This window comes from Neovison vison, chromosome 4 (genome assembly GCF_020171115.1).
Source record: "Neovison vison isolate M4711 chromosome 4, ASM_NN_V1, whole genome shotgun sequence".
Taxonomy (NCBI): domain Eukaryota; kingdom Metazoa; phylum Chordata; class Mammalia; order Carnivora; family Mustelidae; genus Neogale; species Neogale vison.
The window spans coordinates 220,045,204-220,067,493 of record NC_058094.1 but is presented as its reverse complement, the minus strand read 5'-3'; the positions used below and the strand labels follow the sequence as shown (position 1 = coordinate 220,067,493).

The 22,290-nt window shown below is 49.9% G+C and overlaps 1 protein-coding gene across 1 annotated transcript in view; it reads right to left on the bottom strand.

Moving 5' to 3' along the window:
• The window catches only part of CLCN1 (chloride voltage-gated channel 1), a 29,521-nt gene extending 10,965 nt beyond the window's left edge, over window positions 1–18,556 (bottom strand). The window contains exons 1-13 of the mRNA XM_044246771.1: window positions 18,377–18,556; window positions 15,587–15,707; window positions 15,046–15,177; window positions 14,477–14,605; window positions 14,115–14,248; window positions 12,964–13,041; window positions 11,867–11,945; window positions 5,886–6,011; window positions 5,537–5,621; window positions 5,223–5,324; window positions 4,847–4,931; window positions 4,450–4,599; window positions 155–224 (exon numbers count right to left, since the gene is read on the bottom strand). Of these exons, the coding sequence (XP_044102706.1) occupies window positions 155–224; window positions 4,450–4,599; window positions 4,847–4,931; window positions 5,223–5,324; window positions 5,537–5,621; window positions 5,886–6,011; window positions 11,867–11,945; window positions 12,964–13,041; window positions 14,115–14,248; window positions 14,477–14,605; window positions 15,046–15,177; window positions 15,587–15,707; window positions 18,377–18,556 (1,471 nt within the window). The remainder of the gene's footprint in view (window positions 1–154; window positions 225–4,449; window positions 4,600–4,846; window positions 4,932–5,222; window positions 5,325–5,536; window positions 5,622–5,885; window positions 6,012–11,866; window positions 11,946–12,963; window positions 13,042–14,114; window positions 14,249–14,476; window positions 14,606–15,045; window positions 15,178–15,586; window positions 15,708–18,376) is intronic.
• Window positions 18,557–22,290: the final 3,734 nt, after the last annotated feature.

Here is a 22,290-nt window from a genome sequence, read left to right as displayed (position 1 = left end):
GATCCAAGTTCCTTATCCTCTATATTTCAGAGCCAAGCCCTTCTTGGGCATTAAGACCAAATACAAGCCCCTGGCCTTCCAGGCCTTTCCTTAATTTCCCAGTACCCTAGATTGCAGCTGTCAGCAAGGTCCCAGGTTTCCAATCAGAACTTACCTAGCACGAACACAGGCATGAAGCCTCCGCAGGGTATGGGCATAGTGGTGGCCACGATGGACATCCAGAACTGGGGTAAAAAGAGGCATCAGGACACCCTCTCAACTCTGCCCAACACACACACACACACACACACACGCACGCACACATCCCTATTCCACTTCCTCCCCACTTCCAACCCTTCCTCTTGCCTCAAGAGTCACAGAAACCCTGGGGTAGCTAATTCGTCCAGAAGCCATCTTGTCTGTACTCTTTCTTCAGAATCAAAAAACGTGGAGTGCTCACCCAGGCTAAAAACCACCAAAGACAACATTGTAAGAGTTCCTTTTGATGATCGTTTCCCCCTGGAATGACTATATTTGCCTTTAGGCAATCTAGAACAAGAAGTGGAGCCCCTGAAGATTCCTGTCACTGCTCCAGAAGGTATAGTATAGCCTATACTATACCCTCCTAGCCCAAAAAGTTCACCTCAGCATAACAGCCTGAAACTCTTGAAGCTGGAGGGTTATCTTTTCCTGGTCAGATTGTTTCTGAAAAAGAGCTCAGCTCTAAGTGTTAGACATCTTAGAGTCTCAGTGACTTCCTATGTGACTAATTTAATGATACAGTTATTTATAAACCCATTTATATGGCAAACCTCACAAGGGAACCTGGAGTGAAGACTGTCCTGCCTGAGTCATTTCCTTTAACACCAAACCACATTAAACAGAGGTTCAAAAGATCAAATCTATCCTAGCCATACTGGAAGGACACATTGAGAAAGTTAGCCAGTACAACAGAAAAGATCTCAAAGGTCAACTTTGTCAGGTAATATTCCAAAAGAAATCAGAACAATTTTAGCAAAAGTAACACATACATTTGTGGCAAAGAAATGTGGAAGAATTAAGAAATAGAATGGAAAAATGAGCATTGGTTGAACCTTTAAAATACCTGTAAAAGAAATAAAAATAAGAGATACACCATGAAAATGTAGAAACAGGTTTTATATATTACTTCTCAAATAAGTAAGCCAATCTTACAAAAGGATCTCAAACTCATGTGGTAAAAGATGGTAGGAACTAAATTAGAACAAATTGCCAGGATTGAAATATTTGTAATTGAAAATCTGTACCAAGTCCACTCGTGTGGACACAGAGTTCTGGGTATTTGAAGCTTACTTAACCTTTGCAAATGATTCTGACATGTAACAACTGGAGACCCCTTGAACTACTTTGTACCATCTCTTTGGAATAAGCACACGAAAGCCGTATGGGATTTTGTAGGCTCGGGTTAATCTGAAAGCTCCAGTAATACAGATTATAGGTGGCTGATAGGTCTGATTTCAGAGGATGAATTTTGGATTATCCTCCAAGATATGTGTAAGAACAGATGAGGATCAGAGGGCCTTGAAGTGAACAACTCCTAAGGACAAAGAATGACCCGAGGTTAGCAAACTTTTCGCGCTATTAGCACACCAAAGGAAAGATCCAGATGCAATGTAAATAATGTAGAACACAAGTAACTCCCAAGAATTTACACATCCAGCGCTGGAGAACTGGGAAGCTAGAGACCCACCATGACAGATTCTACTTCAGTCAGACCCTTCACAAGAAGGAGTGCTGCAGAGAATTCCACAGAGCCTCAGGCTATGCTGGTCAGTGATACTAGGTAATGACTTTAGACTTATTAAATAGGGAAACTGAGAAGTGTAATTTTATTCATACCCATTGTAGCAGCTGTTAACTTACAGCATGCTGATATTTCCATGTCTTAAGACTGGGGAAGATGGAAGTTCCCTTCATCAATAGGGGAGAACCTTATCTGCCTGTGTGAATACCACCGGAAGTCCATACAGGCTAAATTTCAAACCAGACTGTGGAAAAATAGTTCCAGTCACTTTCATATTCTAATTTGGTTATGTAGCCTATCACCTACACTTAGGAATAGATAAAGGGATGATGCATATGGGTCCAATTACAGAAAAGTGAAAATGCTGGAAACAGTTATAATTGGACAATACCATGGATTTATAGCAATGAGTGGTGTTAGTTACATTTTTATTTTTATTTTTTTTTAAGATTTTATTTATTTATTTGACAGACAGAGATCACAAGCAGGCAGAGAGAGAGGCGGGGAAGCAGGCTCCCCACTGAGCAGAGAGCTCAATGCAGTGCTCCATCCCAGGACCCTGAGATCATGATCTGAGCCGAAGGCAGAGGCCTTAACCCACTGAGCCACCCAGGTGCCCCTACATTTTTAAATATTATGGAATGGCATAGGCCTGATGCAAACTGTGAGGCTTGAAATATAGCCCAGGAAGTATGTGAGTTTCTTCCCCTGTTACCTGCATGATGTAAACATTATCAAGGATGTGATTCAGTGAGAAATTAATAATAGCGACATACAGTTGAGTCCTGCTGTATAATCCAAGTAGGCCTCCCAGAATAAACTTTAATCTGTGAAGTCAAATCCAGACACATACTTGGGAATCTGGGGAGGTGAGGTGAGGTGTAGGGGACATGGCGAAAAATATATGGTATTTTGTTTCTACAAAACTTTGCAAGAGCTTGACATTTTAAAGATATGTATGATCCCAAAGTTACATATAGTTCAGTCTAGAGGAATATCAGGAAAACGCAATCATTATCCTTGAACAATAAATCCTGAGAGGCTATCAAAGCTTGGATTTGGTTACTTACAGGAAGCTGGGATTTATAATAGAGAAGAGGAACTCTGTATTGAAAGTCCTAAAGTCAATTCCTTAACAAGGCTGAGAACGAACTTACGATGAAAATATCAAATCTTTTGAAGGTAATAAAGTGGGTGTACAAAATATTGAAGCTGCCGACCCCCTGAACCCACATGGAGCAGAATGGGAAAGAACATGCAGAGATGCAGTTTCCAGAAACCCAGAGCAAATCCTGAGAATATAAGTCACAAAGTTGGAACCTGGTGTGTCAAGCACCTGATGTCTTTAATCACAGGGTCCTTGACAAGTACATTAAAGGAGCAGCCAAAAGCAAAGACATTTTTTTTCAACCATAAGCAAGAGATTTGCCAAAGTACAACAATCAAATATTATATATTTGGCACACGGTAGGTGCCCCAACTGGGGGTGTAATAACATTTATGGAATAAATGAACCCATGACAGCTATTATAATGTAAATATAACTTAATGAACCCATGACAGCTAATATAATGTAAATATAACTTAGTGACTCATATCCTGGGAAAATATAGATTCAAAAAATGTGTCATGAGTAAGTGAATATTCAAAAGCATGAACGTTCAGTGTGGACCGACTTTTGAATGAGAACCTTAATGTACAGAGGAAAATGCTGGATCATTCAGGCAAGACATAGGATTTGTAATAAGGCAATCACGGAGAAAGAAAACAAAATGGGGAAAGCAGCAATTGTAATAATGTACAACTGGGGGTGGAAATAAGAGTGTGTTTGTATAAAGCAGTGACTGAGAAGCCTATGAAGACGTGGAAGAGGCCAGCTTTGGTTTCCTAATTGAAATGAAGAGAAAATAGCTTGCAAGTGGCAAAATCCTCATGGCCTCACCAGCAAAAGGGGAAATAACAACATGTATAAAAATTACTTATAGGGCGCCTGCGTGGCTCAGTCAGTTAAGTGTCTGACTCTTGATTTTGCCTCAGGTCATGATCCTAGGTTTGTGGGATTGAGTCCCATGTTGGGCTCCAAGCTCAGCAGGGAGTCTGGGTAAGATTCTCTCTCTCTCCTGTTCCCTCTGTTCCTCCCTGAGCTCAAGAGCATGCTCTCTCTAAATAAATAAACAAAGTCTTAAAAACTATTTATAGTCACTAAAATATTGAGTTAAATATTTAATCTCTTTGGCAATTCTAGAAAAGAGATTACCCACTAGGTAGGGACAAATGGATATGCAAATCATCTAAAGATAGATCATCGGATATAGGAGAATGAAGTACCTAATTATCTAATATGTGGGGGATTTGGTTAATTTATGCCGGGTGTTTACACAGTTATCTAAGTTGCTCAACCCTGTCTCTTCCTCATTTACTAGGCTGCTGTGACGTCTTGATCATTTAGCAAGTGGAACCTTTAGCAGGCTTATGGTAATTATGGCAACATTGCTAGGTTGACATGAAGGGAGCAATTAACCCAGATACGGGCTCACTTCTGTAGGTGAGCAACTCACCTAGACTATGGGAGCATAGCTATTTCTCTTTAGGTCGGACAAAGCCCCAGTGAAGTTCTTAGGCAAACCGTGGGTTCCCGGTTGAAAAGGGATGGAAGCTTAAGGGGCTAGGGGTGCAAGGAGGGGTACCTTCATGATAAAGAAGAGGAAGATGATGATGACCACATTGACCTGTGGGTGGATCCACACGGCCGACCGGCCCAGGCTTTCAGGGTCACCCACATGCTTTACCCACGTGTTGTTGTCAAACAGGGTACTGATGGCTTCGCGAGGCATCAGCTGTGAGAGGAGGAAGCAAAAGGGGGAGGTCTCCAAGGATGTCAGGTACTAGCGCTCTGTACAGAACTGCTCCCCCAGTCTCATTGTTTGAGGGACCCTCCTGCTCTTCTTTCGGGGGAGAGGTTCAACCCTTGAGCCAAAGAGCTCAGAAGCCTGAGGAATGTCTGCTGTGGCCCTGCCCTGGCTGAGTCTGGTCTTGTGCTCAGTGACCTGACCCCTCCCACCCCCCAGACTCCTTGGAGCTGACCTCTCCAGCCATGAATTGACCCATTCCTGGCGGAAAGGTGAGTGAGGCAATGATGAAGGTGACTATTCCGGGATACAGCAGGCGGCTGAAAAAGAAACAGATTGGAACCCTGCAAGTTAGCCCCAGGGGACGCCACGCTGAGCCAGCGAGCTGGGCCCACGCAGCCTCAGCTCTTTAAACACATGACATTCTTGTCACCAAAAAGCAACTTTTAAGGGGCAGACCACGCCCCTTGCTCCCGTGTGGTATATCGGGCTCCTATATTTCATCGCGAGCCACCTAAAGCCAAGGACGGCCTTTGACAAAGATTAAAAGGGAGGGGCTCATGGAGAAAGCAGAATGGAAACGGGTAGGACACAGGAGGGCAGTGACTCACTGCTTCGCCAGAAACTGGCTGAGGGCCTTGTTCTTTCGGACGCCGAGCATGACTTGGCGATGCAGGTACACAAATACAGCTCCCAGGAAGCCACAGCAAATCCTGAGGGCGTAAGTTATACAGCAATGGAACCCTCTTCGCAGACCGGCCCTCCGCGGGAGACAAATACCAGGCGTCCACCCTCCCTTCCTGCCCTCTTGCCCTCAGCGATGCACACTTAGCCAGGTCTGCCCCACCGTCTTCCAGCCGGGGCCCCTTCCGGCCGCAGCCGCACCCCACGCCCCGGTCACTCCCAAGCGGCCAAGCCCACTGACCCGATGACGGCGAAGGCTGGGAGCTCCTGCAGATCAAAGGGGAAATCCATTCGGAAATTGGTTCTGAAGAGAGCAGTGATGGTGACTGTGGGAGGGAAAGCCAGGCATCACGGTGGGAGCACCCCAGAAACCCGGTGCTGGGGGTGGGGGGGTGCGCGGGGCGAGGCTGGAGTCCCCAGCTGCGGGTCAGCGCTTTCCTTCCTCCCAGGCTATGACCTAGATCTTTGCCCTATATCCTTGGGCCTTGGGCCCTCTCTCCAAATAATGGCATCCATTCCTTCTCTAAGCGGCCCCAGGGCGTTTTGTTCCTCACCCCGGTTCCAGCCTCCACCCCAGGCTGCCCTGTCACCTGCGTCCTTGTTCCACACGGCCAGGACGCGGAAAACAAAGGCGCTGAACGTGGCCGCAAAGAATCCTCGCCAGTAGTTCCGCACGGCAAAGTAGGTAGAGGTGACCTCGATGCTGAACAGCACTCCTGCAGGGGCGTGGAGGGAGTCAGGTGCGGAGGAAAGCGAGAAGCGCTCCCCCACTCTCCCACCTGTGGGCCCGAGGTGCTTTTGCTGGAACCCGGATCATGAGGGAAGCAGTAGTGGGAAGTGATGGTCTCCTGGAGCCTCATGCTCTAAACCATACCCTGGCTCCTGCTGGCAGTGGTTTGCAGGCCGGGGAGGTGGTCCAACAAAGATAAGGGGATGGGGGGCGGCGGAGGGGCGGAGAGGGATGGGGTGGGAGGAGGGGTGGTCCTTAACCCACAAACCAGGAAGATCGGGAGGTCCTCCCTCTCTCTCCCTTAGAAAGGAGGGTTGGGGGGGATTCGCAGCTGCCTCATGTCCACAGTTACGCAAGTTTCTGCAGAGAAGTTAGGAGAGAGAACCTTTCCAGAGCAGGTGCTCAACAGAGTTGCCAAGCATCACGGTGGGAGCTCGGGATTTATAGGGACTCTCCTTCACATTTCTCCCATGCGCCACATACCGTAGGGCAAGTTTATAAAAAACAAATAACCAAAATGAACACAAAAAGACTTCATGAGAGGGGCGCCTGGGTGGCTCAGTGGGTTAAGGCCTCTGCCTTCGGCTCAGGTCATGATCCCGGGGTCCTGGGATCGAGCCCCGCATCGGGCTCTCTGCTCAGTGGGGAGCCTGCTTCCTCCTCTCTCTCTCTGCCTGCCTCTCTGCCTGCTTGTGATCTCTGTCCGTCAAATAAATAAATACAATCTTTAAAAAAAAAAAAAACAAACAACAAAACTTAAAGAGAGCTGACAATACTCGATATTCCAAGAAAAGAAAGTAGAAGATTCACCCAGAGTTAAAAAATAAATAAATAAAATAAAAACCTGACTTAAAAGAACCAAACAAGGAGAAAAACCAAGAGGCTAGAAGTTCAAAACGATTTTGCTTAAGAAAAAGGTGAAGGAGATAGGAGGAAAGCTAATGGAAAGCCCTAAGCGCTACTGTTTCCAAGAGCAGATGGTGGACTGGAAAATGAGTTGGTAGATGTACAGACCAACAGTAGGCACGGGGAGGGACAAAGTAAGGAACGCTAAGGAGAGCATAAAAAAAAATTCAAGAGACGGCAAAAAAAGTAACCTTTGAACATATTAAGAATAAGGGAGTGGACTTTGATTAGATGCAAAGTAAAAACTGATAACAAAATGACCTAGCTGCACTTCATCTTTATCAGAAATGAGGAGGAGAAACCAGGGAACTGAGGCATATCATCAGATAAATGGGGAAGAACTTGGCCCCATGCGAGGCCGTGAGCCAGATGAGGTTTGTCTCCTCCTTTCTCCCCATGGTGGGCAGGTGCTGGCCTGCCTGAGACCCCCCCAGCTCCCCTCTCCCCCTTCAGGGAGCATCTCACACCCCAGCCATTTTTTCTCCCTGTTCTGTACTCCAAGTTACATTTCTCATATTCCTCAAGAGCCCCCCTCTATTTCACAGTCACAGGAAGTTACTTGCCGCATGGGCGTGGGGGGGGTTACTTGCCGCATGGGCGTGGGGGGGGTGGCCGAACCGTTACCCTCTCGTCTAGTAGCTGCAGCACTTGGCCGAAGGGCCCTAGTGGTGAGCTCAAACGCCACCCTCTCCCAGAAGGCATTCCCAGCAGCCCTCACCAAGTAGAAAAGGCCCCTCTCATCACCTTCCTGTCTCAGAGTTTGGGACTTTTTGGGCACTTGCCACTTGCAGATAGAGTGATTTGTTTCCATCTCAGAGTTCTCTGCAGGATCAAAAATTCCTTGGAACCCCCCACCTAATCCCACGCCTGGTACATTATCAAGCCTTACTGCCTCTTCTGTGTATGAACAGTGAGGAGAGGATGTGAAGGAAAGAAAACAAAAGAGAACAGAACGGGTGAAATTTCAGAAAACGGAGCGAGGGACGGTGGAATTGGGGGCAGAGAGAGCTGCCAGCCACCCCTTCTGCCCCTGCTCCTCAAATCACATCAGGTGAGGCATCTGTGTCCTCCGGCTAAAAGGACGATTTGACACAGTGGGGAAGCAGGTGCGGCAAGTCTCTCCTTTTCTTGAGTAGTAATAAAACCAAACCAGCTTTGATTTGCTGGGGCGTAAGCTATGCAACTTATGCATATTTTGCAACCATTTTTTTTGAAACCCTAGGCTAGATTTTCTTTCCTACGAGGTGGTTCTGGGATGCTTTCCCTAGCAGTCTGTCACTGTATCCTCAGGAATGACCACTGACTTTAATATTTGTCAGAGCCAAACAGAAAATGTGCTTCTAAAAGCAAACAAGGGACGCCTGGGTGGCTCAGTTGGTTGGACGACTGCCTTCGGCTCAGGGCGTGATCCTGGAGTCCCGGGATCGAGTCCCACATCAGGCTCCCAGCTCCATGGGGAGTCTGCTTCGCTCTCTGACCTTCTCCTCGCTCATGCTCTCTCTCACTGTCTCTCTCTCTCTCAAATAAATAAATAAAATCTTTAAAAAAAAAAAATAAAAGCAAACAAAGCCTTACAAACACAAACAGCTTTTGGAAACTCTCTAGTCTCTAAGGTTCTGGGGTTGGCTCTTTCCTGGCACCCTGGATGTTTTCTGTGCCCCTGCTCTGGCTCCTTTGCCTCCGCCCAGGCTAGGGCCTTCCTTGCCTTGGTATCCTGTCCTTGCTACTCACAGACACACTCTCTTAGCTCCATTTATGCCCACGGCTTCAACTTCCGCCTCCATGCTACTGGGTCGCAGAGTGATGTTTCCAGCTCGGTTCCTGAACTTCAAACTCACCCATCTGGCTGCCTATTTGATATCACTTGGATCTGCCACAGGAACTTCAAGCTCAACCAACTACAGTAAAACCGGGGCAGCTGGGAGGCTCAGCTGGTAAAGCGTCTGACTCTTGACTCTTGGTTTCGGGTCAGGTCATGATCTCCTGGGTGGAGGGATGGAGCTCAGGGCTCAGCAGGGAGTCTGCCTGAAGGTTCTCTCCCTCTGCCCCTCCACCCCTCCCCTCTCTCCTTCATCAAAATAAATAAACAAATCTCTCTTTTTTTAAAAAAATAAAGTAAAATTGGTCAACTCCTCCTAGACTTCCTATATTTCACTTCCTATATTCCTTGTTTGGCTTACTAGCACCACTGGCCATCCTGTTTTCTTCGAAATGAACTTTGGGAACTGGCCCAAATTCCTCTTCCTCTCTCATCCTTTATAAAACCTTGCACAAAATCAACCTCCAGGTCCCATCAATTTGACTTCTTATCACTGCATATGTATCATCCCCTTCTCTCTCTCTCTCTCCTCTGCCCCCATCCAGTTTACTCTCTCATCATCTAGCATTAGGGCTACAATAGTCTTCTTGTTAATCTCAGATGAATCCTGTTAATCCACGGGCCAGTTCTGTTCCGCACACTTTTGCCAAAGGGATCGGACGAACGTGCAGTTTGACATGTCCCTTCCTTGTTCAGAATTCTTCTGTGGCTCCGCTTCGCCCATGACCGAATCTCCCAAAGTCCATCTGTGAGCTACTAGGAGAAGTTCCTTGCTAAAGGGGTTCTGTGGGAAGCGCTGTGTTTGAGCCAGAGTTTGCATGTTCGCAACGCCTGCCGGCAGAGCCGACCCTCTGGTCACTTCTCCAGTCGGTCTGTTTAACATAGCATCTTCCAACTTATTTGACCTTGGGGCCCTTTCACCTGTTGTATCTATTAACACCGTGGAGAACTATGTTCTGTAAAACACATTTGGACAAAGTCTAGCCTGGAGGACAGAATCTATGTTCTCGTGTGTGGCCGCTGAGGACCCTCACGATGCAGCCCCATAAGTCCCCCTGCCTCCTCTAGTGATTCTCTCATCTCCTGTGATTAGAGCCCCCAGATCGCGACTATGCGATGCCTTTTCTTCTGTCCAGAGCACCCTGTCCTCACAGCCTTCTTTGCGCTTTGCCCAAGAGGCCCTGGAGACACGTCTTTGAGTGGGCTAGAGGACCGCTCCGTCTGCCTGGCCACCCTCTCAGCTGTGAGCGCCTGGGGGCACAGAACCCAGAGCACAGGTGATGGAAGGGAAACGATGTTTGCCGTTTTAGCAGAAAGTGGAAGCAGACGTTTTGCAGTGGTGTAAGGAATTACGAGTTGGCTACATAGCGAATAAATCACCTTATTACTAATTGTTTTTCTTTCAGGATTATTCTATGATCATTAAAAAAAAAGGAAAACAATCAAATAAAACAACCTGCCAGGACATTTATTACTTGTACTCAATATAAGCATCCTGAAAATGGCACCTCAATTTCTCAGTCCTGAACCTTTACTCACATCAAGAGATGTGTTTTATCTGTAACTCTCTTATCTTTCCTATAGTCTCCACTGAAGTCTCCAAGAGAACCTTCCTCGTTCATCCTAGAAATTCCAGTTTTATGCAAACAAAACAAAACAAAACAAAACAAAACAAAAAACCCCAAACCCAGATTCTCTTCATTTTAAAAGAATCTGGCTGGGGCGCCTGGGTGGCTCAGTGGGTTAAGCCGCTGCCTTCGGCTCAGGTCATGATCTCAGGGTCCTGGGATCGAGTCCCGCATCGGGCTCTCTGCTCACCAGGGAGCCTGCTTCCCTCTATCTCTCTCTCTCTGTCTGCCTCTCTGTCTACTTGTGATCTCTCTCTGTCAAATAAATAAATAAAATCTTTAAAAAAAAAAAAAGAATCTGGCTGATTAAAACCCAAATTTAAAAAGTCTTTCTGTCTAAAAATGTTGTTTAGATCTTCTGGATTTGTAAGGCAAAAAGAGTAAGTAAAGGGGAAAGTGGGAATACATGTAAGTGTGTAATGTCTAACCTGTACAGAAATTCAGACACACCCCTCACTCGGGGGCCTAGTGACTTCAGTGACAAGAGCCAGAGTGCAGAGGAGGCTAGCTGATATGATCTCCTTGAGCTGTGCGGGCTGCTGTAGCGTCAGGATAAGTGAGCAGGACGCACTGCCATTCACTGTGAAGGCTTATCCCTACCTACGTCATTTCTGAGCCAGGTCCTGTTAGCTACCTGGACACTCCTACGAAGGCACTGATGACATTTTCATAATCGAAGAGATAGCGCTCACAGCAGGTGTGTGGAAGAAGCATAGGCTTTTCAAGCAATTTTGTTGCCCCAGTTGTCAGCTGGGTGTCCTTTTTATCACCAATGATCCAATGAGTGATCCACATAATCCCACTGCGGTAATCCCTTTACAACTCACACCGAGTGGGAAACAAACAGGTACAGCTGCTCTCCCCGTCCGAACCCATTTGTTCGTGTTTCAGGACACAGGTGACAGTCCGAAAAGCCACCCTTTGCCTTCCACATGCAGAAAGAGCTAAGGTCAGGTTTAAGCTACTCTCAGGGAGCTACAGGGTTTAACTCCCATCCGTAGCCCTCGCGAAAGCTGACCATGAGTCTAAGTAAGGCCCACCTACACACCCGTGTCCTAATAACACGCACAAATGGAAGTTTTTCCTTGGAGAACAAACTACGGAGAGTCCCCTGGTAGAAGACGTAGTCGTAAATGGAGGGCAAACATGTCCAACAATATCGACAGGCTTTAAGACAAGGATGGAAACAGGGAGGCTGCTCGGGTTTTCATTCCTGGCTCTCCCACTCGCTCAAGTCCCTTACCCTCTCTGTAATCAGTTTTCCCCTTCCTCTCCTCTGCACTGTGGCTCTCATATGGCTTTTAGCAGGAGTGAATGTAGAGAGACACTTAGAATGTCACCAGCACATAGTAAATGCTCAGTAAAAGTTCGCTATTCTTGCCATACTTTCGTTTTAACTGGCAATATTGCACTTGGGGATGCTGACAAAACCTGGCTGGAGAGCCAGCCTGGGCAGCGGACTGATGCAGGAGAGGGTGAATCACTTGCCTCCAAGTGGCGTCCCAAAACAACAGCCGACTCCTACCGCACAGCCCACCGTCAGCATGTCAGTGTAATAGTATGGCTGCTACTAGGGGAGAGACAGACAGACAGACAGATGGGAGGGGCAGGGAAGGGGGCCAGAGAGGAATGGAGAACAAGCAAGGGTGGGGAATAAGGCAGAAGGGGAGGCTTAAGTCACAGGGAATCAGAGTGGCCCCCTCCTCCCCAGTGATTCCCAGGCCAAGTGAAACTCAGTTAGTTTGGCAAACAGGAAGTGACCTCATAGCGCAAGTCCAAACACAGAAAATGAAATCAAAGATAACTATGTGGAAGGCACGTCAGGCAATAAGTGCTCATCAGAGAGGGGCTGGAGATGGGGACGGCCCAGGGCAAGAAGTGTCAGTAGCAAGAGAAACAGAAAGGACTCTGGACAAACAGTACCAATAAAGCCTGCATAAACCAGCCGCCAGCCACAAAGGAACACACAGCCCTCTACACAGTAGAGAAGTATGGGTGCCTGCAAGCTAGGGGCTGCGATCTGGGTCACTCCTTGAATGCCCACCCGCTAGTCCCGTTGGCGAGCACCCTCTCCACCCCAAAGGTTAGGCAGCCACTCCAACCCCCTTCCAGGTCGTGCTCGGGGAACGGGGTAGGGAGGAAGTGGGACTTGCCTCCAACAGGGGCTGCAAAGCAGCATCCCACGCCCACCGCACAGGCCGACACCAGGAGATCAAGCTGCCCAGACACGGTCTGCAACAGAGAAGCACGCAGGACGAGGAGAGTGGAGGGCTGGGGCTGGCAGCAGGGTTCACGAGGGATGGGGTGGGGGCTAGGGAGACCAAGGGACAGGGGTAGACAGGAGGGCAGCAGAGGAACCGGCCAGCGTGCAGGTCTGGAGCAGGGGTGTGGACCAAGAAGGGAGGGGTGTCTTGGGGATGGCAACAGGTGGCTGGGGTAGGCGGGTGGGGCGTGTGTGAAGAGGATAAGGGAGCGTGGGTTAGCGCAGTGCCCCACATCAGCATCGCGTCCAGCCCAGCACAGACAGCCCTCCCGAGGCCCCGAACACACACAGCCCTTCCCTCATTTTACTTTCTCAACCTTACCTCATAGACGCCACAGAACATCGACATAAACCTGCTGAGGACGGCAGCACAGATGCTGGCGATGTGGACAAAAGGGCCCTGAGAGAGAGAAGGAGTGGACAGGTCAGGGGCTGGGGGTCCGGAGAGGAGATCTGTGTCTCCAGGCACTGAGCAAGGTGCCCAAAATACAGTAGTGAGCAAGACAGAGGGTGTGCCCTCGGGATCTACAATCCAGAGAGGAAGGGGTGGGGTGGACCAGCATCTCAGGGAAGCTCTGGGGACAGAAGAGGAGGGAGGGTGAGGGGAGGAGGAGGCAGGACAGACGAGGGTACAGTGGGGGACTAGAGAAGGCACTCAGCCATCACAACTGAGCAGTATCTCCACTGAGAGGAGGTTGGGAGCCACATGCATGTCAGGAGCAACAGAGAACAGCAGGGGCAGGAGCCTTGGTACAGGAACAGCTTGTGTGGTTGAGGGACGGGAAGAGCTTGTCACCCAAACCCAGTGAACGAAGGGCAGCTTGAGAGGACCGGAGACCAGAGAGAAGCCAGATCAGCACAGGTCTCCTAGGCCCCAGTAAGAAGCTGGGGTTTTATTGTGAGAAGACTGGGAAGCCATTAGAAGTTCCGAAGCAGACGTCAGCCAGTACTGATTGCTTTTTGAAAAGACGACTCTGGCTGCCATGTGGATCCCCGATTGTAGCAGGGCAAGAGTGCACAGCAGCGGAACCTTGGAAAAAGCACAGCCTTTTTCTGGGTCTCAGCTTCCACATATTAAAACAAGGAAACTGGTGCTCAACCGGGGGAGACTCTCTATTCCCTCCAACCCCGGGGACATTTGCCAGTGTCTGGAGATATTCTGATTGTCAAAACTGGGGGGGGGGCACTCCTGGCATCTAGGAAGTAGAGGCCAGGGGTGCTGCTAACCTCCTACAATGCACAGGGCAGCCCCTCAGAACCAAGAATTATCCCGCCCCAAATGTCCCCAGTGGCCAGGCTGGAGGCTCCACTCTAAGTCCCTACCAGCTCAGACAGGTCTGTCATTCTGCGTCAGGACTAGGAACTTCCTGAGTATTGATTTCCTTCCCGGTGCCCCTTGGCACTGCCTCTTCCTGTGCCCGGGGCTCCCTCTGGGCTCAGTGCTGCCCTCTGCTGGAGTACCAGCGGACCTACCTCCTTCCCCACAGGAATGCCACTGCCCAGCCCCGCAGTCAAGGCCACAACTTTGGCCACAAAGGCCTTGAGGGTGAGATATTCCTTCAGGATCACCCCACGGAGTATTGTCTTCATTTCAGGGATTCCAGAGCCTAGAAGGGTCAAAGAATGATCATGCGCAGCTTCCAGCAAGAGTTTCAAGGGGAGAGGAATGTCCAGACAGTGGACCTGGCGATGGGGGTGGGTGGGGGGTACGACGGCAGAGCAGGGGAAAGGGTTGTCAGGAGGGCTGGCAGGAGGAGAAAGTGGACTGGAAAGGTCTGGAGGCCAGTGAGATTGTCCTGACGACATGGCACGGGGAGGATGGGGTCAGAGCTCACCAACAGCCTGGGGAGAGATGAGATGGCAGAAGAGGGCACTGAAGAGGATGAGAGTTAGCGGGAAGGTGACCCAGACCAGGTACTGCAGAGGCAGGTTGGGCCGCATCTGGTAATAGCTCCACTTGTAGGCTGCAGAGACACGAGCCTGGGTTCAGTCCCAGGGAGGCGGGGATGTCGCCGCTCCCCCACGGCCCCAGCGCACCGGTGTGCCGTGAACGTCCTCACGCCCCGACCATGCTGCCAGCCCCAGTCAAGCAGGCACACTGTTAGCAACTGTGCCGCTTGGCCCAGAACTGAGGGGTGCCTGGGACTCGGGGTGGACAGTGCTCAAACCAAGAAAGTCCTGGGAAAATGGGGATGAGTTGGTCACCTAATCAGAGGGGCACCGTCAGCTTGGCTGGGAGCAGGTGAAGGGGCAGGAGAAACGGATCTGGGTCCAGGTCTGGTCTTATCCTGGGCCAGATCTCCTCTGGGCAACACCCGCCTCCCCGAACCCCCAACTTGTCCCAGGCAGGAACTCAAGAAATAGCCATCGTGAGGGAGAGGCTGAAGGGCCACGGCAAACCTACCCTGAAGGGTTTTGGCACTGACATAGTCCATGCTCCAGCTAACCAGAGCCATAAGCAGTCCCAGGAGCACCAGAAAGATCCAGTCTTCTCCTAATTTTCTTCTCATCACATGTCCCAGGCGGTGGACACAGCCTGAGAAGAGGGAAGGGCAAAGCAGAGCGGCTCTCCAGTCACCACCGTGGGCGCTGGCTGAGGACTGGACTGGAAGCGCGGAGCCCCCAGAGTCTTGCCGTATGCATCATTCACCGAGCTTCTATTCACCTCTCTGCCAGCTGTGCCCCTGTCCCTTCCAAAGGCACCCCAGTCCAACTCCCCTTGGGACACTTGAATGCCTTCTAAAACTCTTGGTTCCTGGGGGGCGACTGGGAGAGTAGGGAATAAGGCAAAGTGAGAGGAGACAGGGAGGGATGCCTTCTTTGTTGCTGGGAGGAGGACTGGAGTGTGGCTAGGGGGAGGGTGGAGGGCGGGTACTTCCCAGTTATTCTCTTAGTCCCTGTACTTCCTTCCACTCCAGATGCCTTTAGCCTGCAGGCCCCATCACCTTGACATTTAGAATAGTGGTCCTCATCCTTGCTGTCCACGCTCTCACTGGAGCCCGTCTTCTTGGGCATCCCTGTGTCCTGCTCCTTGTCTGAGAATTGCTGTTTGTAATGGCCATAAATCTGGACACAGAGAGAATGGGAAAGGTCTGTTTTGCTGGAGGTAGAAGAAACAGATAAGAGGGAAAGTGCAGAGACCTGCGGGGAAAACAGCTTTTTAAACTCCTGGGTGTTGAGGGCCTAGCATAGGACCCTTTTGTGGCAGAACCTGCCCTGCGCTCTCTGCATGCTTCTACTCCTTACCTACCGTCCATCCTCACCCTCTCTCTGTCCGCGCCCATCTTGGTCAAGGGAGGCCTTCAAGGAGGCCAATTCCTACTCTGCAGTAGAGACACAGGAACTCTGCTAAGACTGGACATCCGTGTCAATTAGGTGTTTTGTTCCAGCTTATGGTGCTTCAGCCCCTCTCTCTCTACCATCCTAGCCACCCTCTTCCTTCCTAGGAATCCTCACATGGACCCACGAGGACAGACAAGAAGGTGACTCTTGGTTTTTCCATCTTGGTGTGTCTGGCCTTTCTTGAGGCCCCTCAGATGCTCTGCCAAGCTCAGAGAAAGCCGATCCGCCTTGCCTCCCTGTGCTCATGTGCACAAACAGGAGCCAGTCCTGGTAAGGGACTCCCTGGACCAGGATAACTAGGTGCTCACTAAGTGTGGGGAGGGCAGAGCGGCACCCCTCTGATCTGGTAGCCCTCTGCTCTCATCGCTGTGCAGAGCATGTGTGTTTGGGGCAGGGAGAGCAAGGGCTCTCACTGCTTTTAGTCTGTCCTTCCCCCACTGTACTAGGTCTGTCCTCCGAGGCCAGGGTCAGGCCAGGCCGTGTTGCTGGTTCTGGGAGAGCCTGGGTAAGAGAGATCTGATTTCACAATATGAGTGGCAGTGTTTGCGCCCCAGTTCTGGACAGGCGCACACTAACGGCCCCGGCTCATGGCTGTTTCATCTTCCGGGACATCTTCTGAGGTTAGTGACTGAGGGAGACAGTGTGTCCCTCCCTGTCCCACCTGGCCTCAGAGGGCAGACACTACCCGTGCAGCTTAGGGCACGTCCCTCTCCACCTGCTGTCTCAGCTGCCTCTGGTCCTAGGCTGGTGGAGGTGAGGGAGGGGGGTCCTCCAAACCAAACCCTGGCTGGGAAACACCTAAAAGAGCCAAATCAGAGCCAGCTGGTTCAGGGCTGAGCAGGGCATCAAAGCAGGTCTGGGGAGGGAAAGGACGACCCAAGTCTGAAGGCGACGCTGCGTCTGGGATTCATGGACAAAAGCACCAGTGTGTGGAGCAGGGAGGCCGGGCCTGGGAAGGGCAGCTGAAGCAATGTCGACAAAATATTGCTAATTGTTGCAGCTGGGTAAGGGGTGCTTTGGGGATTCATCATATGGGTCTATTTTTAAGTTTGAAATTTTCCATAATAAAAATTAAACAGAGGAAAACTGAAGTCCAAACCCCTTGTCTTTGCTTTCAAGCCAACTCTACTTCCCAAATTAATTTACCAGGCCTTCCCCGCATAAAGCTCCATGTTAATCTGCCTGGTTTCTTCACTGTCAGCAGAAAGTGCCTTTTACTTTTCACTCTCCCCACCCAGGTAGCTTGGTGAACACGGGTGTAAGGAGCCCGAGGCCATGAGCAGGGTCTTTCTGTCCCATCCCATCCTGTGTTCCGAGGCCAGAGCAGGCTCCAGCTTCCCTAGGAAGCGCCCTCCCTTCCACTCACCATTCCAGCCTCCTCTGACTTGGTGTCCCCATCCCCCCCACTGCCCCCTTTCCCCAGGGTTGCCTCATGTTGGGGACTAAGGCTGCAGCGTGAATCTTATAGACTTGTGGCCCCCAGTGCTGGCATTACCCGTGAAGTCCCCCTCAGGTCCCCACCCTGTCTAGATCCCCCTAATCGGTGCTGGACCTATCTTTAGCTAAAACACCTTTAAAGTCTGGCTTCCTGGTCCTGACAGGATCCATCCTGATACTCTGCAATCGCCTTTCCTCACTGACCCTCACTTCCCTGTCGATCCATGGCAACCTCAGAAGCTTCCCATGTGGTCGCGCCCTCCCATTTCCCCTTTCTAGATGTCTGCGACGCACCACAACCCACTCCTGGGCAGGGAGGTTATTCCTGGATATTCCTGGACATTCCCAATCCCCTCTCCCCGGGAACAGGCACCTTTACCTTCCCAGGCCCGTACAGCTTAATAGGTTCTTATCTGATCAACCCTTCCCACCTAAAAGTTTGATTGCGTTTCTTCTGCTCATGTTGACCCCAGTGTATCTTTGATCACTCACAAGCAATCCAGTTAGTTTCCTCTACTTCTCTTAGCACCTTCCTTCTGCCTTCTCAGCAGTGTTTGTGCGTGTTCTGCTGAGGGTCAGGAGGGAGAGCTCTGGCGGTGTCTGCATTGGGGTGAGGGTGTAAGACACAGCTTGCACACACAGGGTGTGGGTTCCCATGCCTGTCACTCCACGCAGGTTATGTAAGCACGAGCTAGTCCAGCATGCGTCGCTGTGCCGGTCCCCCCGGATTCGGGGGTTCCGTTAGTCAGGGTTATATAAAACTGCATGGGTCTCTAAGTGCATGCTTGGCTGAGCTTGGCCCTTTGAAGGATTTTCGTATTTCGAACACATTACCATGTACTTTTTTAAGTTAAAAGATGAACACTTTTGCCTCTTTTCACCTAATTCCTAATTTCCCCCAATCCATCACACAACTATCTCCTGGATTCCACCACCCTTCCCCTGTAGGACTTTACCTGTGTGGGGCGGGTGTTGGCACGGGGGCCTGCATCCCTCCGGAGCCTGTGCTGAAGGGCCCCATTCTCGGAGGGCAGTCCGTAGCTGGTGCAGTGTTCGAAGGGCATATACTGGTACTGGGGAGCACTACCCCACCAGCTTTGTTCGCCCCCACGCCGCAGGGACCCAGCTGGCTCCATGTTCCCTCCCTGGGCCGGGCCGTGGCCTGCTTGCCCCCGTCCTCTCCCCAGTACAGCTCCTTAAGCCTGTCCTCTTGCTTGTCCCTAAGGCGTCTGGGGCAGCATGCCCACCCCCAGCTATTTATAGGCATCTCTCTGTCACATGACCCCCCCCCCACTGCCACATCTGATCTGCTTGGGGTCGAAGCAGGTGTGAGCAGTATGGGGGAGGGGCTGGGAGGAGAACCTGAGGGACAGCCCCACAGGGAATTCCCTCAGCAGGGCCAGCAGCACTGTCCCCCTCCATAGCCACAAGGAGGCTTCCAGCCCCAAGGCACTGGGCCCTCTATAAATATTGCTCAGACCAGGACAGACGGCAGCTCCGCAGCTCTCCAACCTGCTCCCAGGGAGTGGCAGATCTGCACCCTCTTCCACGCGTGGAGAGGTGAGGGGTGGCCGCTGGAGTGACTAATGTCTGGGAACACGGGAGGGTAACTCACCGGAGAGAGTAACTGGTGCCTTTCTGGCATCTTTTCCTGTTGGGCTGCTCCCAGCTCAGTATCTTCCCAAGACTGAGTCCTCATCTGTTGGACCAGCTCTCCCAAGCCATCCGATTTTCAGTTTTCTCCTCCAGCTTTGCTATTTCTATCTGCCAGATGCTGCTAATAATGCTTTGGTGTCATCCCCTTGACCCCACCCTTATTACCCATTGGGTGTGGGAAGCAGGGGTAACAGCCATGGATTCTGGCCTTTCTCCCACTTCCCAGACAGATATGTCAATCACACCAGAAGTCTGGACTCTTCACGGAGGGACTGAGCTTCTACTTAGACTGTGGAGCACCTGCCTAGGTCTGTGATGGCAGGTTAGATAGCAGGGGAGAAGGGGAAGTGGGCCAGAGGCCTGCAGGAGGCCGGAGTCGGGGGCAGGGAGTAAGTTTATCTCATCATGAGTCCCACAAACATAAAAGATGACGGGGAAGTACTCGGCTCTTCTTCCCTTTTCCGATCAATAAACAGATTTTGGCCAAGGCCAAACTACTTTATCTGCTGTCACTTTTTTAAAAAAACTGATTTTCCTAGGACATTCCTTCCCCTGTGAACTCTTCACCTCAGAATTAGTTACAAACACGAGCCAATGTATAGTTTAGAATCTGTCACCAAGTAGGATCTGCCCCAGAATATTCCAAGTTCAGGGATAGCAGAATAGGGACACCAATCATCTGGTCTACAGTTAAATCTCGATCTCAGCTAACCGAATCTGCCCAAAGCAGGGGAGACAGATGCCGTTAAAAGCAGGTTGTCTGGGGCACGAGGCTGGCTCACCTGGTGGATATGACTCCTGATCTTGGGGCTGTAAGTTGGGCCCCGTGTTGAGTATAGAGATTACTTACGTAAATAAATCTTTTTTTTTTTTTTTAAAAGAAGCATGTTTTCTAACATAAATCCTACAGCTTGAAGGCCTATAATCCACCAGCAATGATTAAAAAAATATGATAGTTTGAGAGACTTGAAGGCTGTGACTTTCACCTTCTCTCTAGGCAGAATGAACATCTAAGTATGAGGTATAAAATGAAAGGAATATTTCTTAATAAGGACAGTACAGTGCCAAGGTGAAGGTGGATTCTTTGGGGGGTTTCAGAAACAGAAAGACTGTCACCTGTTTGTGGGGCATGGCTCTCCTGAAGGGAGCCAGTCTTTACAAGGACATCAATAATCCCAAGAACACAATTACTATTTCTTTACTACTCCTTAGAAAATCAGGACCTGGTTACAGATTCCAAGATTTGAAGGCCAGTGGGACCAGGAAAATCCTCATTCCACCAAACCAAGTAGAAATGCCAGCTGTAATTCTAAAGACCAGAGCCTGAAATTGGGAGGGTCAAGGAAATGTACAGTGGCTAATGCTAGAGAGTAAGGATTTGTAATGATCTTGAGTTTGACATCACAGAGTTAAAATCTCATGGGCTACCATCCTTTAAGAGAATAAGAAAATAAAATGTAGACTATGACTACCCTCCACCCAGCAACTCACAGGGACCGGTGCTTAGGGTCTTATTTGGAAGATGGGTTTCTGGGGAGTTCTGTGAAAAGCTCCAAAATCTGGAAACAAACTTGTAAGCACGCATGCATTCTATTAGGTATGTATATTGTGTAAGGTAAGTATTCTTCTGATATTTTGATTTTCTTGAGGTCCATGATACCAAATAAAACCTAGAGGCTTCTGGAATTGCTATTTGAAGGAACGTTGTCAAAAATAACCATACGGAACACATGTGGAGGGGAAAGTGTGCGTTGGAGTATAGGTGGGTGTGAGCGAGCCAGCCCCTTGGCATTCCATCGAGTTAAGCATGAACTTTCTGGGTTACACCCTTGTTTCCAGACCTCTTCAAATCTGGCCCCCCAGCCCACTGGACGACACACCATTACTCTTTTAAGGGCTTCCGGCTGTCACTTTCCCTCTGCACATCCAGCCTGGCACCTGGACCACCTCCTTCCTAGTATCACCTAGGCAACAGTGACCCCCTCACCCCACACTTTCTCTCTAGATGTACTCACTGGTAGTCATTTCTCCTCTGCTTCCCATTGGACCCTGCCCCACAGATCTTGACAAATCCTTGGTCCCTTCCAAGGCCTACAGAAGGCCTTCCTGAGAGCCCTGGACAGGTCTCTCTCTCCCCCTTCTGGTTTTTCAAACATGATACACTCTCTGCCTATTCTCTACCTAGCTGGCACAAAGATGTAATAGTCTTTGGTCTCAGGCTCATTCTCCCAGTTCAGTGGGAGAAATCTTTCTTCCCCAAAAAGTGAGGGGGAAAAAAAAAATCTCATGCCAGGAAGCCCCAAACACAATACTGTTAGCAAGAAGCATACATTCAAGGTAACATTTTCACATCCTGACCTCAGTTTCTACAGAAAGGCAGTAACTTGGGGGGTTATGGTAATAAAAGAAAACTCACCAGTGTCTGCCCCCAAGAGTAAGCGCTGAGTATGAATGCATCACAGAACTGAAACTCACTGTGGCAGATCCTTAAGTGTTTGTAGTGTGCTAACCCCTGCTAACACCATGATGTGAGTTTGCCTGATGTTTTTAATCCTCAAAGGGACCTTCTGAGGGAGAAATAATTTCCCTCCTTCTTAGCTAAGGTAAACTGAGGTTCCATGAGCTTAGGTATCTTAGCCAAGGTCTCCAGTATCTCAAGAGGTTTGGGCCAGCTTTCAAAACCTATTTAAGTCTAAAGTTCGTGGCCTTAAAGCTACATTTCTTCCTTTTTTTGTGTATTTGAAGTCTTTGAGCCTCATTTCCTTCTGGAAAAAAACAAAACAAAACAAATGACTGGGAAAATGACTAGATCGTGGGCCGCAGGGAGGGCAGACTGTGGAGGTGAAAGTGGTCCCTTGCCGTGGCCATCATTGCTGTGCTCCTCCTCTGGCAGATGCCTGCCCTGCCCGCCCCTCAAATCGAGGCTCCGCTCTCCTGACCCGCGCGTCCTCTTCCCCCTTAGAGGAAGCAGGACGGAGGAGAGCAGCAGAGAAGGGCAGCCCCCAGCTCAGGGAGGGGGATAATTTTAGCAGAGAATCCCTGGCAGAGGTAGCAGGGGGGAAGGGAAGAGAGCTATGAAATTCGACCCGATGCTCTCCTTCAAGGGCGGGGTGGGAAGGACACGCGATCCGAGTCACAAACCAGCACCTTGCTCTGTAATTCCCACAAACGTACACTTCCAGAAAGTTTGCTTATGCTGGAAATGGGCACTCTG